The sequence below is a fragment of the Diadema antillarum genome, unplaced genomic scaffold (genome assembly GCF_040938485.1).
Source record: "Diadema antillarum isolate AM-2024a unplaced genomic scaffold, OU_Dant_1.0 seq00000989_RagTag, whole genome shotgun sequence".
NCBI lineage: Eukaryota > Metazoa > Echinodermata > Echinoidea > Diadematoida > Diadematidae > Diadema > Diadema antillarum.
The window spans coordinates 863,440-882,022 of NW_027271829.1; the positions used below are offsets into that span (position 1 = coordinate 863,440).

Sequence of the window (18,583 nt, forward strand, 5' to 3'; positions counted from 1 at the left end):
ATCTTACATGCACACACACACACACATACACACACGCCAGGGATTCGGACTTCTCTGACGGCTCTAACTCTGACCCCAAGGCTGCGCCGTCCAGTACAGACCCAGTACTATCGTCGACCCCCGAGCCCTGGAACCCTAATGAGTCCTATACCGCTCCAGTCATTCGCAGCGTACGGGCACCGGCAGGAAAATCCATGAGGGCGCAGTCACCAGACAGCTTCAACAGGTAGTTCAGGGCTCTCGTCTGGCCACTCGAACCATGATGCGTATACAGTGTAGCTAGGAAGCCTAGGCATAGTCATTGCTCCGTATGCAATTGCACAGCTTGCCCGAACCACACAGCAGCATATGCCTATTATATAAAGATTATCACTAGCGATCAAAGTGTCCAGCACGGGGTCTTAGTGGACAGATTGTGCTTCCCCCATCTCGAATTCTCATTTCAGGGTTTGCAACAGAGCTCCAAAGGAATCCTTGTTGAGAGCTGGCCTAGCCTATAATGTCACCTTCAATGAACACCAGTCTACACGCGTTACATTCTTTAGTCCGAGTGCATACAATATACACCTTTCTTTTGAGATGAATTGCTGAGGTGACAGTGATTTCAGGCACGTTTAATATGCAAAATGCATTCACTCTAAAGATGGGAAGGCAATGAACACAACATTCCACAACAAATTGCCACTCTAGAATGCTTGACAGTGCGATTTTCCTCTCTCCTGAAAATATGGTAATGTGATTTATGTCAACCATATATTTGGATTATGATTTATTCTGGGATTCTGAACCATGTAAAATTTTTTGTTTCTTTGCATCTGCATGCGATTACCCTCACATTTTAATCTTAAAAACCAAACAAATACTCATCGCAAGAAAATATCCTAAAACCAAAGAAGTTAGGTGAGATAGATCTTTTCTGTCAGTTGTAGACCAAAATGATGACATTTTCTTTGCTTTGTACTGTTTATATTCTTTTCAAGTTTAAACTGTCAATGTAGAGTCTGACTCCAAAACTGGACAGGACTTTATCTAACTGGCTTGAGCACAGACTAGCTTCATACGCACACCTACTGTAACTGCACAACTATTGATTCTGAAAAGATGGTGGATGAATCTGATTCCAGACATCACACTTAATTTTGTAAATGATATCACTGTTCACATGTATAATTCTCATATCTTTCCTTTGTTTAATTCTATCATGATACACCAAATATTACTCTTTCTTCTCTCACAAAGTTTATGCATATTTATTGTTTTTCCTATTTCATTAATCATATTTCATTATGAGTTTTTCTTCTCCATCTTGCTTCAATCACGTTTTGATGATTTTCTTGATGCGGACATTCTGCTTCAGCAAGCCTTTTCTTCAAGTTTTGTTGCTCTCTTCTGCTCCGTCTTTTCAAATATGTCATATATGATTTTGCCATCACTTCCTCTTTGCTCTGGTTTATGATGCTATTATCTCCAGCTATATACTCTTTTCTTTCCCACCATACATAATATGATTTCCTTCTTTTTCTGCCATAGACAGCTTTGACCGATAGCATTGCATCTATGCAGCTTAAATTTCTTCTTGCTTCAACATCAAGTACATTTATTTTGCCTTTTTGTGTTTACATCCTCTTATTTCTACATGATCTGTTCATATTTTCTTTGTATTTCGTATTGATTTTTGTTATATGATTTTCACTTTTCCCATGTATTTTCAACTGCAAATTCATCTTCTCTTTCATTTTCTCTCTTAGCCTTTTGTGTAAATAGGCACTCTTCTTCAAACTTCTGTATTTTTTTTTTCAATTTTCTCAAACATATTTTGAGTTTTCTCAAACATTTCTTGCTTTATTATGCTGTCTGTATTGAATCATAGGCATGAGATTGGCTTCAAGTATTTATAAATGTTGTTGGTTAGATTATACATACATTCAAAATGAATATATTAACAAATAGATAAATGAATGGTGTACAATGAACATTTTTAGAAAATATATGTGTACAATCTTAATGGGAAAGTTGTGGTTTCATAACATCATCACCTTACCCTAGTATATACATGTATTGTGGAGACCAGTATTACTTTTTTGTGACAACATGAAAGTTTAGAATTCCAGAGCTCTCTTATCTATAGTTTGATATGAGTGAAATGTCTGTCTTTTTTTTTTACACTGTTTATTAAATGTCAGTGAATGTGGTGTGGCTATACACTCTGAACTTCTCTCACAAATGGACCAGTTTCCAGTTTAAGCTCACAAACTATCCCAATGTTAACAAACTTCTGCAGACCAAACACCTTGACAAATTAATTAGCACAACAGAAATCCTACTGTATGCCATCTTATTCTCTGTTATTGTCTGTAAAGTGCTTTGAAATAGCAAAAAAACTCTGATTCAAAGGTGTGATAATCATAGAAAATCAAAGAAATATGCTTACTTGCATGAACTTCAGCATGAAATGAATAAATAAATAAAGGTGATATTTGCATGAAACTGTCAAAATACCGCAGCAATTAGAAACAAAGCTGTACCGGACCTGGAGTTCCACATTTCTTTTTTAAAAATGTTTTTGGTTGAACAGTAATCGTTAATTTTTATTTTTCACTACTTCAGCTAATGTGTTGCAACTACATTCACCTGTGTAGTGCCAACATATAGAGACTTAACATTTCAAAGCATAAGGATTCTAGTCAGATGCATAGAAGATTTTGTGGAGATTTTAAAATCTGCTACAGCAATAAGAGATCATACCATTGGCATCCCCTGCACTGCTGAAGTACACAAGTAGAATATTTTCATGAAAACTGAACCAGTACATTGTATATGTTTACCTGTCATCATATCATTCTATGATCTAATGCTGTCCAGCACCTAGGAAGGGACTTTCATTAATCACATTTACAGATTTTGCCCTAGTTACCATTCTTTAACTTACATAGTATCAAAAATCTGGGACTGGGTTCTTCATAAAGTCCAAGCCCACTTGCAAAGTTTTAGCAGAGCAATCTTGATTTGCGGTAGAAGGTAGAAGGCCTCAGTTGCTGTAGGGATATGTTGCAGAAAAGACTGACCATGGCAGCAACTTACCACAACAGCAGCTGCCATAGCGACTGCCATGCAGCTTTCTGACCTTTCTGGGCTTGTTGCCGTGGTAGTTGTGTGTAGTGCGAGTTGATGCTGTTGTACGTCTTTACTGTAATGAGACTCAGATGTTTTTAAAATATCTGTTCTTGCTGTCACACTGAGGAGCTACACATTCGCTGCTGCTTTTGTGCTATACTTCAGAAGCATGCTCACTTTGCCTCCTGCTTAGCCTTAGATCACTTAAAATATCACTTGGCATCTTGATTTTCTCAACACTTGCATCGTGCTGCTATGGTTACGTCATATTATGTGGTATGAGGATGGATGTACAGGGTCTTGCCTCTTCTAGAATGCATTCTGTATGTTTAACACCTGCACTCGTTCTCTTATTCATTGGTGGATGACCTTTAACCTCACAGTGGGCCTGAGGATGGTGTCAGGGTGATGTTTGTACCAAAGGATCATCTTGGGTAAACATTTACTCACTCACTCTTCTTTATCTTTCTGTTTTAAATATCCTTTCAATCATCTTTCTTTCTCCCACCTTCTGTCCCTCAACCTCTCTATCTCTGTCTGTCTACTTATCTATCTATCTATCTGTCCATCTATTTATCCATCTATCTATCCATCTATCTATCTATCTATTTATCTATCTTTCTGTTTATTTATCCATCCATCTATCTATCTTTCTATCTATTTGTCTATCTATCTTATGTCCTCTATCTCTTTCTTTCTCTTTCTCACTCTGTTGTACACATGTTTTGTTGTTTCCTGTATATATACCTTCATCCTACTTGTATACATCAATATTATAAGGTTTGTTGTACTGTTGCAGTGCCAAAAAGTGTTTTTGATATATTTGGCCTTAAAGGCAGCTCCAATTGCCAGGAATACTGTATTTGTGGAAGAAAAATTACGGAAGTGATGCTGCTTCTAGGTGTAATTGTTACAAGAATTTTTCATGTGGTCAGTAAACATACTGTGTCATTGGAAAATATAATTATTCTTTTCAAGAGTATGTTTGATTGGAAGAGAAGAAAATCTTTTGGCACTACATATTTACAACTCAACCTTGAACGGATTTTGTTTATTTATGGAAATTATTTATTATCATATTTCATGATTCAATATGATTTCTGATTTCACCTTCACACCATGCCACAGTTGGATAATCTATTGGTAGGGGGCTATATTAACCATTAATTAATTTTCAAGTCGGTCATCTTGTTCCATCATACATTATTGTAATCGAATTCAATCTCGAATCAATGTTGTGACAGCAAAAATTGTCATACCATAGGGTGTCATGATATATCATGGTATATAGAAAACATTCTGTGCACACATCAGCATTTATCATTGACATTCTTCTGGGCTTTTTCAGTTGGTGAAGAATTTGCTATGTAGATTATTGTGGACCATGATGTTAGGAATAAATCCAATGGACAGTGAGTAAACGGAAACGTTATGCCATGTGACTTTAGACCGAGATTGTTGGCATGGCTTTGGGAATAAAGAGAGCACAAGGTAGTATAGTAGTGCACCTGATGCATCCAAGACTAGAGAGAAAGTAGACAAGTGTTGCAATCGTTTCTCGAATGTTTCCATCGTATGTGAAGTCTATTGAGTGAATGCCAGAGTTGAAGTTTTGATTCCATCCCAACCTAACTCATTCACAAATGATTTTTTTTTTAGACACTTAGGAATGCATTCAACAAGCATGGTTTGTCCAGTTGTGGTGCAGAGTGTAACATTTAAGATTGGCATGGTTTCATTTTTCACTGTTTGTACTGTACACGTTGAATGTCGCTGTGTTGTGCTAGTAATTGGGGGGGAAAAAATCAGGTTATGTATTGTTTCAAATATGCCCAATGATAGACGTTACACAGGAGCACATATTACTTTGCATAAAAAGAAAATGAAAGTGTTTGTGGAGACTTACACTCTCAGGGGTTGGTATTTTTACTTTTATTTGGAAATATGTGCTTTGAAAATGGGTCAATATCACAGGTATTTGTTAACCTGTTCTGTACAGGAACCTGATTGCCTGCGTGTTAAGTCTATGGGCATTTCATAATTCAGTATGGAACGGGTCAAGTCCTCGTATAATCTTTGCAATGATGCCCAATGCCTAGAGAGAAGGCAAGACAAACTCTCGAATATTGCCCGTGGAGGGAATAACTTTTGAATCCTTAGTCATGCATGAAAGGATTGAAGATCTTAAACCCTGAGATGATACATGAATGCTGATGTTTACCATGCTCTATGCTTTATGTCCTGATTCCAGCAAGCCTCCAAGCAAAGTCGCCCAGGCAGGACGCGGTGCAAAGCCTTTCTCTCCTGTGTCTTCGCAACCATCAGGTGAGGTGACGTGTCCGTTTGATCAAGAAACTCCTCACGACTTCATCATAATAATGATGATGATGGTAATGTTGATGATGTTGGCGATGATAATGAATATGCTAATAGTGATAATGACGATAATGATAAAAGCCCTATATTTGATTGAAAAACTTCTCATGACTTCATCATCATAATGATGGTGAAGGTAATGTTGATGATGATGAATATGATGATGATGATGGTAATGATGGTGATGATGATGATGATGATGATGATGATGATGATGGTAAATATGCTAATAGTAATGATGATGATAATAATAAAAACCCTATGGGTCAGCTCCTTTAACTGCTGGAGAACAGAACAGGAAGTACAAGCTCTAGGTTACAGTACGTCTTTTTTTTTTTCAACTGGGGAGCATTCCATTGCGACCCTTGTGCGTTCGTTATCATCAGATTTTTAAATGACATCACCTCTCTTAAACCCTAGGTCCATGGTTTGGACCCAGCATTACAATTGGATATAATATGTCCAAAAAGAAATTACAAAAGTGTAATAATAATGGTGGTGATAATCATAATGATAATCATGGTAACATGTTACTCCTGCCTGTAGCGCCTTTCTACCATATTGCACTCCATGCATGTTACAACAAATTTTTGATCATACAGAATGACTTGCTACTCCAAATCCCACTAACAAAAAAAGAAATGAAAAATTGGACATGGTGAACATGAAAACGAGAATGCTTAGAATGTATGATGTACAGTTAAAACTTTATATTTTCACAGCCTACCAAACTTTGTAACGTTTATATGATTATAAATGACTTCCAATGAAAACATTTGGAATCAGTATGAATTAGAAATGATGGAAGGATTTCACAAGGTAAGGAGAAATCATAATTGATGTAAAGCTTGTAATTGGAGAAGATTAAAGCTGACCTTTTTGTTCCAGGTGACGACATGGCCGCTCCTCCCCCACCACCTCCCCCACCTACAGGCCACTCTAACTATGCCTGGAGATCTGCCCAACCGACCGCACCCAAGCCTGGTCCGCCTACCGCTTTTAAGCCTGGTGGCCCGCCTCCTGCTCCGAAGGGCCAGCCGCCGAGGGCCGTCTTCCCCCAGCCTCCACCCATGGGAATGCAGAGAGGTCCGTCACCAGTAATGCAGAGAGGTCCGTCACCAGTGGCCCCGCGGGGTCCTCCAACTGCGCCCCCTCCGGCCCAGAGGATTCCTCCTGCTCCCGCCCCTGCTCCTGCCCCTGCCCCCGCCCCTCCTGCCCCTGCCCCTGCCCCGGCACCCATCAGGAGTGGAGGTGGTGGGCCAACCCCCGTAGCTGCGGGACAATCACGCGGACCATGCTGTGAAGGATGCAATGAGCCAGTAAGGTATGCAGTCAAACCTTGATCACTCCTCTTCTTGTGTGTGTTTTTTTTTACAACTCCTTGTAGTATGCTTCAACTAGTGAGGTCAATGTATCTTAATTTTTGTTATAGTTCTAGGGATGTATGTTGAGCAGGCCTGAATAGTTTCCTATTGCTGCAGTCAGCCATATACATGTACATAAATGTACATATTATGGTCTGTACACTCTGTCTTCTGTACTCTCTCACTTCTCTGCTGCTAGACATGTCCCCTATTATATTTCTTCACTTCATCTGATGATTTGCATGTTTCACATTCCTTTTCTGTTTTACTCAAGCTTTGCTCATCGCGCTGATTTGCATATTATTTGTACCTTTCCTAGATATTAATTTTATCCTTTTTACATGATTACGAAGGAACACAGCAGGAATGTTGCAGTCTATTCTTGTCAAAGTAATGAAAAAAGACATAGGCAACATGATCTTGGATTTCATTCATCAGAGAGTATATTATGTACACAGGAATTTTGTTCTGCTGACATTGTAGTTAACTTTACTGGTGATATCCCTGAGAAATCTTAGAATGTGAGGTTGCTCCCATACAGAGATATCAAAGTCAAAAGACCAGTCCCCAAAATGCCCAAAATCTGTAAACTTCTCTTCTAACGTTATTGATTGCATTAGAGTGCATAGTTTGATAACTTTTTGTACACACTTTGATTGTCGATGTCGCTTTTCCAACTCGCTTTAGCAGGGTGCTGCCAGCCCAAGGTACAGTCTAATCAGCAGCGCGGCAGCATTTGTAGTCATGCGGACGCAGCGGCTCGAGAGAGCCAGCGGGCCGGCGTCCACTCAATCAAACTCCCAGTAGAAAGTATTCAATATAGATGTTTGCAGACAGAGGCGAGCAAAGGGAACATGCACACGCCAACAAGCTTCGCACGGCTACAAGTAAGCGAGCTTGCTACTAATGCAGCACGCGCGGTCACCTGCGTATACTAACAATTGATGTTTTCCGGTTGTGGGCACTCTTTGTGATTAGCAAGAAATTTGTCTAGGATATGATGGATATGTTCTATTTTACACCCCTCAAGTATGAATTTCAGGAGACAGATACACTTTAGAGCACCATCTCATCTCTGGGGCGACAAGACCTTATATCTACAAAATGTCAATTGTTCAGGAGAGCAAAAACAAAACAAAACAAAACAAAACAAAACAAAGACATGGCAGCCAAAGCACTATATCTAATGGGATATTGTTTCCTTTGACATGCCGTGGTTGCTTCCATTTTGGGGTTAAGGCAGCTAGGGTTTGTACAGGACATCACTTAATATCAGATTATCTGACCATTAATCATAGTAAGTAATTTTCACCAAAATTTGAGATACAGGGTCTTGTCACCCCGGTGAAGATGTTAACATCTCTATGATTTTGTCAACATTCTCCTAACCCATCTCCTCTTGCTTTTTGTTTCGTTTTTCTCCTCCTACCAACTTCATAACCCTGTACCTGATTCTCGCTCTGTTCTTCCTTGCAACTGTCTCTGTCTCTCCTATTTTCGCGTTTCCACTAGTGCAACCTCAACTTCCAGCTCACTACTGCCCTTCGACTGTCACCATTCGCTTTCCCCTGCACTTTAAAGGGTATTCCTATGTCGCTTTGCTCCCCCACTTCTCTAGGTTCTTCTTAAGCCAGTCAACAGTCTATCAGGGACTACATACACATGGTGTTTACCTCAAACCTCTCTTCTTTTACCATATTTACCAGTATCTAAACCACACCTCAGAGTTCTGGCCAAATTTAGTGGGAAAAGAATGCCAACATGTCAGTACAACTCTTGGCCTACAATAACATCTGAGGTGTCTCACTTGAATTACATTCAGAGTGAGTTCTGGGCCCCATTACATAAAAGATGTTAGGATGACAACTCTTGCTGGAATGACCACTTTCCACAGCAAACAGCCAATCACGAAGCTGTATTCTTGTCGTCACCATGACAATAGTCATTCCAGCAAAGAGTTGTCATCAAATAAACTCTTTATGAAATGGGGCCCTGGTTTAGATATTCAAAAAAGTGTTACATGTAGTTGTTACTGCTAAGTGGAGCTTAAACTTGACTTGTCATTCTGAGCATTTAACAATTTAGAAATATCATCTGATATACAAATTAGCATACTCCATATGACTATCTGTTGCTCTTTGCCACCAAAATCTCCTGTGAAAGAATCTCCTGCAGACATAGACAGCTTGTGTGGCACTAGTTTTGGCAGTTACCAAGGATGTTACCTTCTAACAGAAACTTCTGTCTGTTTTGAATATATGTATATATTTCTTGTTTATTTGAATACACTGGTAAATACAGTACTTGATATGCATTGTGATATGGTCACATAATACCTAGAAGTGTTGCGGAGCAGCACGCAGAATTTTGTTTTTGTGAGTGAATGCATATGGGATAAATATATCATATTGCTTGTAGAACTTGACCCAGTAATGAGGAAAATGGTAAGTTTTTTTTCAAGCATCCTGAAAAAATTTGATGTGCCAAAAAAAGGTGTGATGTAGAATGCTGTGTGTTGTATTGTTGGAAGCCTGCCTTTTTTCTCCCAGATATTATTTTTTTTAATTTATTTTCATATTTACATTCACTTTTGGATGTTAGAGTGATGATCATACGCTTTTCACCATGGAAAAGATCAATAATATCTTATCACTGAAAGGTTTTGCCTTCTGTATTTCGTATTTTCTCTCATTAGTCAGAGAAGGGTTTACCTGACTTTGTATTGTATCCCTTTGGTTTGTGCTTGAGTGAAACACACAACAAGTTAAAACCTTAAGGTGACAACTTTGGGAAGCATTAACCTGTTGAGGACGAGTCCCGAGTATACTCGGGCAGGTGTCTGTGGGAAATGCGTGTTGTAGCAAAATCAGTCCGTCCTCAACGGGTTAAGAATATGAATGGTTTATTCCCGCTTGTTTTTGTTCGTTCCCACAGGGGCACCTTCGTGACCGCCTTCGGTCGCAACTGGCACCGCGAGCACTTCGTCTGCGCCCACTGCCACGAGAACCTGCAAGGGAAGGGGGTGATAGAGGACAAGGGTAAAATCTACTGCGAGGATGACTACATGAGACTGTATGCTCCAAAGTGCACAAAATGCCGACAGGCTATCACTGGGGTGAGTTTGTGGGCAATTTATTAATTTAAAACACTGGACTAGCAATCCAGAGGTCTCAGGTTCGAATTCCGAGGGAATCCCATTTTCTTTGCTCATTTTTCCACTAATAAATTGTATTCATTTCTGGTCAGTTCCCTTCTGTTTGCATTTGTTACATACCAGTACTCAAAAAGCTTCATCACTTCGGTGATCCCTCGCATTTATCCCGAAGTTGAATCATCCTTCGGGTTTATGCCAGGTTTAAGTGTGTGCATGTGTGTCACACACAAACACACTGCTATAGCTTCTGACCATTCGAGCATTGAGAATTTAGGGTTTCTGGGACGAACACTGTACACTGTACTAGGGCGCTCTATAGCCCGGTCAGTAGAGCACCGGGCTAGCAATCTGGAGATCTCGGGTTCGAATCCTGATGGAATCCCATTTTCTTTCCTCATTTTTCCACTAATAGTATATAAATTTCATTGTAGAATTAACATCATGGTCCTTTCAAGGTGTTTTTTTACACCTCGTCCCTGAAGTGACATTGGTATGTTTTCGGGTTGCCCATCTGTAATTGATTTTGTGGACGACATCACTGAACCCGTTGAGGACAGGCTGATTTGCTACAACATGCATTTCCCATAGACCCTTGCCTGAATATACCCCGGACTTAACCGCAACAGATTAAGAATCGTTTGAGGTATCCAAATAAAACTTGACATATGTATGTTTGAGTGGATGAAGCTGTCCCCATCAACATTTGGGCACACTCCCTCAAGGCTAAAGGTCATAGGTCAAGGCAAATGTGTTGTAAATTGCAATCACTGGGTACAGATGCATAATGCAAAAAAAAAAAAAAAAAACCTTCCTGTGAGAAATTTCCCTCCAGACGTCTAGATATTTAAAAAGAAAGGAATATTGTAGTGTTTTTCACTTAGATTCAATAATATTCCTGTTAATTCTCCTCGAGCAACAATCAAAACAAGCAATTTATATTAAGGGTAAAGAAACATGTCAACCATAGTAACCTTTGACAAGTACATAGCTGTGTGCTATTGACTTTATTCACACTATTGTATTGCAAAGTTTTGCACAGTTTTCAATATACACAGCAGCAATGCTTGTGACATGAAGACAAACTGGTGGTTGAACAATCATGAATGGGTCGTTAACTTTGTCTCTAACCCCCGGCAGGAGTGTGTGCGTGCCCTGGGAGGCGAATATCATCCCGGCTGCTTCGTCTGCAGCGTGTGCCAACAGCCAATCACGGGCGACGGATTCCACATGCAAGATGGACAGACGTTCTGCAAGAAAGGTAGGTGCATCCTTAATAGCAATGGCCTGTCCTCATAAGTTATTGGTATCTCTGCATATCTTATCTTGTAGCTTCAGTTTTCAAGAGGGTAGCTCTTTCCTAGACTCTGTCAAATCTATGTTGACTCTGATCTCATGGCCTTTGCGGAAAGTGTCTAAGGATAGCAGACACAATTTTGATGATGCATTAATAATTGTGAAATTGAAATTGATATTCAAACGAATCCTCAATCTCTCTGATTCTGTTTCGTGTGTGTGTGTGTTTTTCTTTCTGTATCATTTAGAAATGGAGTTGTCCTCTTCTCTCTCTTGAAGGATAACCAATTTGTGATATTTTCATTGCTGAGCAGAATTACTTGTAAAAGAATGACTTTGAGAGGAGAATGAGCTAGATTTGTAGTAGAATTTTGTGGCTAGCCTGAAAATATTTCCAGAAGTGTTGAGGTGGCATATTATTTTTATAGTTTTGCAAGAGACAGACTTCCTTGTAATTGACTAACGCAGTTGTGTCAGATACAAGCAATAATTGTATGTAGGGGAGAAATGAGACAACTGAACACTACACAACATGTGAAAATTTGGAAAAGAGTATTTTCATTCTTAACAACCCCCCCCCCCACACACACACACACACACACACACACACACACACACAAATCAACAGTGATCAACGCCTGATGAAATCGATTAGCATTATCATATTGTTTCCTCTCCAGACTTTCAGGCCCGCTTTAGGGGTGTCAACTGCGGGGGTTGCAACTTCCCCATCGAGGCTGGTGAGGCATGGCTAGAGGCATTGGACAAGTCCTATCATGCCGAGTGTTTCACATGCACGGTGAGAGCTTTGTGTTGCCAATTTGATGTAGTGAGGTGACAGTTGTAAAATAACTTAAAACTCAAAAATGCTGAGGGAAAACTGTTCCTTAAGATATATAGATGCACTTTCTGTTTGGATCTCCAATGCTTTAAAGTTCTGGTTGTTTCTGTGATATCAAATACTGCTTTTATTTGCAAAACAGGGATTTTTTGTGTATACAAAGTGATCAGAAAGTTTTAATAAGGGCTAGTTATATAAAACATATTGGAAATGACTATTCCTGAGCAATATATCTTCTTTTGAGTCATTTCAAATAATTTATTCATGATTGTGTGTAGTGGCATACATATACATTGGCAAATCTTGCCCAGTCGTGATGGAGAGGTGTAAATGATTGTAAGTTCATTCACTACTGCATGAGACATTTGGTTATGAATGACATTGGCTGCGTTTATCAACTTTCCCCAGTTTAAACGACTTTCGAAAGCCCTTTCCATAGCCCTTTCCATAGCCCTTTCCATAGCCCTTTCGAAAGCCCTTTCCATAGCCCTTTCGAAAGCCCTGTCCACTCCCTGTACTATTAATGTGCCGCTTGTTTTTGTCGGCTGCGTTTATCAACTTTCGATAGCCCTTTCCATAGCCCTTTTCATAGCCCTTTCGAGAGCCCTTTCCAAAGCCCTGACTGCCTGTACTATTAATGTGCCGCTTGTTTTCTAAGAAGGGACGGCAAAAAGCAATTACCATCATAAAGACATATCTTCCTTTGAGAGTGAGGAGTCATGATACAATGCCACATGAATCAATTGTCTTCCTATCTGTGAGGCAGCTCCAGTTTAGCACATACTTCAAATATTTCTGAGTAGCGGCATGAGACATGGGATCAAAGGGAATGAGACTGTTGTTACTTTATTTCTCAAACCTTGTTGGTGAGAGAAACATCTCCTTGTTCCAAGCATATGCGTGCATTACACACAGCTGTATGTATACACCTGTGTACACGTACTCGTGTGCACTTTACGTGGCGCGCGTCTTTTCAGAAACTGGAAACGCATGGTTGCGCAACCGCAGTATAGGGTGACCTAAAGGGCTTTCAAAACAGCTTTGCGTTTATCAACTTCGAAAGGCTTTTACAAACAGGTTTCTGATAACCTGTTTAGGAAACCTGTTTGGATCGTCACAAATTTCGGGCTTTCGAAAAGGCTTTCCTAAAGGGCTTTCAAAACAGCTTTGCGTTTATCAACTCGTGAAAATTCCTTGAAAGCTGTTTGGATAACCTGTTTCTGCCGAGGAAGGAGAGTTGATAAACGCACCCTTTCGTAAAAGGCTTTCCTAAAGGGCTATCAAAACAGCTTTGCGTTTATCAGCTCGTAAAAATTCCTTGAAAGCTGTTTGGATAACCTGTTTCTGCCGAGAACAGGAGTTGATAAACGCACCCATTGATTTTCACATCATAATGATATATGTTCCTAGTGTAATGTGGTAATTTTCACTGCGTGGGGAGAGAGAATTTTTGTTCTAATTCAGTCTTGTGCCCCCCCCCTTCCCTTTTATTTCTTATTCACTCACAGCATTGTAACCAGCGTCTTGAAGGCCAGCGATTCTATGCCAAAGGAGGGCGCCCTTACTGCCAAGCACACGGCTCATAATACCGCCGTGGAAATATGCAGATAACGTAACAGGAGCGCCATAATCAGGCTTCCTGTGCAAAAAAAAGAAAATGAAAAAGAGAAGAAGAGATGAGAGGAGAGACAGCAGGTGAGAGAGAGAGAGAGAGGGCTGGAGAGATATCTGAAACATTACAGTAGTAGCATTATGTTACATAGACTTAATCCTTTTACTTCTTGTAAAATGTGTGATGATATGTATTAAAGATTTTTATTATCATTATTATTATTATTATTTTTTGGTTTAACAAGGATGGTAGAAGATTATGAAGTGGGGTATAACTGCACCATACCTTTTGAAGTGATCATGTTCATTTTCATCCAGCTTACGTGTCAGCTCTACTGACTGGAATCCTATTTTGTTTCAATCATTTATCAAGATATGATTTCCTTGTTATCATGATTTAGAGCTGGTAATTGCTGAATATGTTTTAATGGGCACTTTGCCGCTACCCCCCCCCTTTTTTTTTTGCATGACTGTAAAAAAAGAAAAATGTGCAAGTGCCCTTGTTTAATCTCATTTGTTATAGAAAAATTCATAATTTTGAGTGACTTTACTTTTAATAATTTTTGTATTATTGAGAGAACACAAGTTCTTTGAAGTGCATAAATGTTGGTTAGAAGCTCAGTAATTGGTCGATTGATCTCAAAGTAACATTTTGAAATGAATAATATGTTACAGAGAGGATTTCCGTGAAATGTCACTGGGATACAAAACTTTTGAAGTTAGGTCAATCGACAGCCTCATGCAGGGGGAAAAGATTACTGCATTGCCCATAACGTGTTCGACTCTTATTGACACAACTTACCTTGAAGCATAGATACTGTGTGGTGCATACAATGTCATTTTAGTTTGCATATAAATTGAACTAGCAATAATGTTATGAAATGTATTTATTGAATATTTGTGTATAAAATGCAACGTTGAGTGGATTTAAAGAAGATACAATGAAATCAAATGTGATGCACAGCATCATCCGAGAACCATCTTGGGTGTATTATTGATGACTTCTGAAACAGTAAATGGTTTATATGTCATTCTGTTGCTCGTCGTACATGTTTATGTTGTTGACTTGTTGAGTAACGGTGAACATGGGTAGAATGTACGCAATTATGGTAGGAATAATTGGAATAACCAGAGATTTTCTCGGTGGTTGTTGTTTTTTGTTTAAACATATGGATCATGACTTGATTAATTCTGCTTTTATCACAAAATGTTACCTGATGTATTACAAGAAAGTACTACTGCATGTTTCTTCATGATGATGGAGAAAATATATCGGATGGCATTTCAGAAAAATGTATTATTGTAGAATGTAGGTAAAGTGTACATATGACTTGAATACTTCTTTGTGTGCATGCGGCTGTGTGAGGGTATACTAATGGGAATTTATTTGCGTATAACCTCTCTAGTGCAACAATTTGTGGATTTTTTTCTTAAGGGGACAAATTTGAGTATGTGATAGCTTTACCATGTTATCATCATGGTTTTTGAAATGTTTGCTTATTCTTTTCATCATAATTCTAATTGATGAAATGGTATTTGAAATACATGAACACATACTATGTAAATATGGCTGTGGAAAGATTGGGCATTTCGCATCGAAAAGTTTGGTTTAGAGAGGGGAGCTTTTATTCTACTGTGGAATTAGGTCTTGTGATCTTGATCTACACTTGCATGTAAATGCTCCTTATTTGTTTTTCTCTCTCTGAAGAAACAGCCATAGGTCAATGTTTTCTGGGATTTATGATTCATGCCCCCAGGCGTCCAAAGATTCTTTAGAATATTTGTAAAGATCTGAGTATACATGTAAGCTTTTAAAAGGTATTACTTTTCATGCATGCTTGTGAAATATTTTATTTAATGTTTGTATACATTATCTGCTTTATTTAGCCTCTATTTTCATTTCAAGCAAAATCCTTATGTCTTCCAAAAGCATTCTAGATTCTTGCAATAATTTGTTTAGGAAGAAGGGAATGATTACATTTCAATTTGTGTGTAGTATTATTATATGGAGTTGGCATGTAACCTACTTTTACTTTGAGAGCAGTATGGGGTATTTTTGTGATCATGCAATGCAATCTACTGAACACTTCTGCTCAAATTTATCTTTTGAAGTGAAACCAAAGTTCTGATTACAACATATCAAGTGTGGATATGTAATGATGCAATTAGTGATGTCAGATGTGTGAGTATTTAAGGGTGGAAATCGCTAAAAAAGGGACATGTTGAAACAGTGCTCCAGTCCGGGCAAACTTTGCCCTGCCATGTTGTTCTGGTATTTAATAAAAGTTTTCATACTAATTGAAAAAAACACAACAACATGTGGTTCATACAGGAAGCATATCTTTCTTCTGTGATATTCATCTCTGTGTTATACACAGTCAGTGGTGAGAGGTACAGGTAGAAGAAGTTGCAGCAATAAATTGGGGTGTTTTTTGTAATATTTATTTCCATTTGACTAGTCATTATGGAGCAGAGAGCTTTCAACTCTTTTTAATGCCTTTTATCACATGTTTAAGAAAGCCAATACTTCTTCTTTTTTTCAACACAGCAGAAGAAGATGTAAAGAAAAATCTTTGTTATGTGTATGTTTGATGACGACATAAAAGAGCTGAGTAGCGATGGTATCTGAACACGTAACTTCAGACTGACAGTATTGATTTACTTTGTAACAATGGAACTACTTCACTGATTGATTTTGTGAAATGGGTAGAACCTTACATTACTTGTACTGTTGACAATTTCTTTCATTGAAGAGACATCTTACACACACTTGTGCACACACACACACATACCATACACACACACACACATGTACAAACACTCAGACACATTTTATTATAACTCAGTAGACTATATCACTGTGTATGGCAGGCATGCTAGGTAAAACAGATTATGAGTTATTCTAGCGAAACAATGGCAGAGATAGAGTGGTAAGTGTCGGATAACATGCACTTTGACGTGCCTGCATCCTGCCTGTGTTGTCGTTTCAAACATCGGACCGGCAAAGCGCCCAGACTTGTTTCATACGAGTGGGCTCAAGGATGGAGCAGGCCAAGCGGGCATCTTCAAAATGGTGCTGTAAATCCGCACTGCTTGGAGATAAAATCTGATGAGCGTGTGCATTATTGCGAAGGAAATGTATATTTTCATGTCATGCAGTTTGCAGCAACCGTATACTTATAGTTTTCCATATATTAAAAAAAGAGAAAATTCTCTTACGATATAGAGACAACAGAAAGATAAAGATTATGAAAAAAAGAGGAAAAGAAGACTGAATTGTTTAACATTGTGGCAACGCTGTCACTCATAAGTTACTCTGTTGTCTTATTTTCTCCCTTTAGAGTTGTGAACCATTTGAGGTACATGTGCGATGTACACGTTTGATCCTCTGTTTTTCAAACTTCCTTAAGTGGAATGGTAAGACTGTTGTGTAGGAGAGTCATTATACGAGTCATTCATGTCTTAATGTGGTTGTTGACAGAGTAGGTTTTTTTTTTTTTTTAATACATATCAAGGCTGTGGAGTGGACAAGATCCTTGTGTGATGTGTTGGTCGTGTAACAAATGTTTGAAGAATGTGCACTTCGATGATTTTTACACACCACCATTTTCACAATGCTTCTCGAGCCTTGAAAGTCTGTACTGTCTGCCTACCCAAATGTGCTCTATTCTCTCAGTTTTGCTTGAATGACCCTCATGTGCACCAGTAGTGCTTCCACATTTTGCCACATTGTTTTTATTGTGACAGTCTTATTCTTCAATCTTGCATTGTGTAAACTTGTCCTCATGAAATGCAGAAATATTGCACATCATCTCTAGTTGGAACACATGCTGACAATACCTTGTGCTTGATAATGTAGTTAACATAACAGAAACAAAACAAAGGTGCATTCTTCCTGTATGTGTAGCCCACAAATATGCAGAAAGAAATATTTAGGATTCATGACTACCATAGAGTTACCACCTAGCAGTGTCTCAATACTAGTAGTGCCTTTCTGGAGGTTGACCTTCCAATGGCTATTTTGGGCTTATTCTCTTGAACAATGCAATGTCCGTGTATAGGCAATTTGAAAAGTAGGACAGAATTACCAATAAAGTGCTTTACTGCTAAGTTTTCGTGTTGTGGCAATCATCCTTTTGTGTGAAAAAATATAGTTGCTCTATTCTTTTGGACAAAGATAATGAAATATATACATATACACACACACATATGTATATATATATATATATATATATATATATATATATATATATATATATATATATATATATATATATATATGTATGTATGTATGTATATATATATATGTTTCAAAAAAAATATATATATATACATACATACACATACACACACACACCATACTTCAAATATAAGAATATGCAGCAGTTTGCACACTCAAGTTTGATATAAATAATCACTCAAAAGACAGCATAAATTAATTTAAAATTCAATATAATTTGTTGATATAGGATGTACAGGTACAATAAAAAATGGTATGGACAAAACATCTGTGCTCATGCACAGGATACATTTAGGCATTGACTGCCTATAATGGTAAATAGTAATATAAACGATGGCGTGATATATGGACGGTTTTGGTGTACCTCTGAATGAAAATGATAAGACCGCCTATGATGGTTAATAGAAACACACAGGATGGTATAAGATGGACGGCTTTGGTTTCCCATGCATCTGAATGATATGTCTGCCTATAATGGTAAATGGAAACATACAGGATGGTATACTATTGTTATGGACTTTGGTTTCCCATGCACTCTAATGATGTTGCCTTCTGTAAGGCACATGCTGCATCCAGTGGTGACATACTCC

General features: G+C 38.4%; 1 protein-coding gene across 3 annotated transcripts in view; it reads left to right on the forward strand.

The window, feature by feature from the left end:
* LOC139742231 (PDZ and LIM domain protein 5-like) overlaps window positions 1-15,191 on the forward strand; it is a 110,944-nt gene extending 95,753 nt beyond the window's left edge. For 2 of the 3 annotated variants that reach the window (XM_071652807.1, XM_071652808.1), the window contains 8 exons: window positions 41-226; window positions 3,498-3,548; window positions 5,366-5,439; window positions 6,379-6,814; window positions 9,789-9,969; window positions 11,146-11,266; window positions 11,982-12,100; window positions 13,651-15,191. In XM_071652807.1, the coding sequence (XP_071508908.1) occupies window positions 41-226; window positions 3,498-3,548; window positions 5,366-5,439; window positions 6,379-6,814; window positions 9,789-9,969; window positions 11,146-11,266; window positions 11,982-12,100; window positions 13,651-13,728 (1,246 nt within the window). In that variant the 3' untranslated portion in view covers window positions 13,729-15,191. The remainder of the gene's footprint in view (window positions 1-40; window positions 227-3,497; window positions 3,549-5,365; window positions 5,440-6,378; window positions 6,815-9,788; window positions 9,970-11,145; window positions 11,267-11,981; window positions 12,101-13,650) is intronic. The other variant, XM_071652809.1, reaches the window with a different exon arrangement.
* The last annotated feature ends 3,392 nt before the right edge of the window (window positions 15,192-18,583 follow it).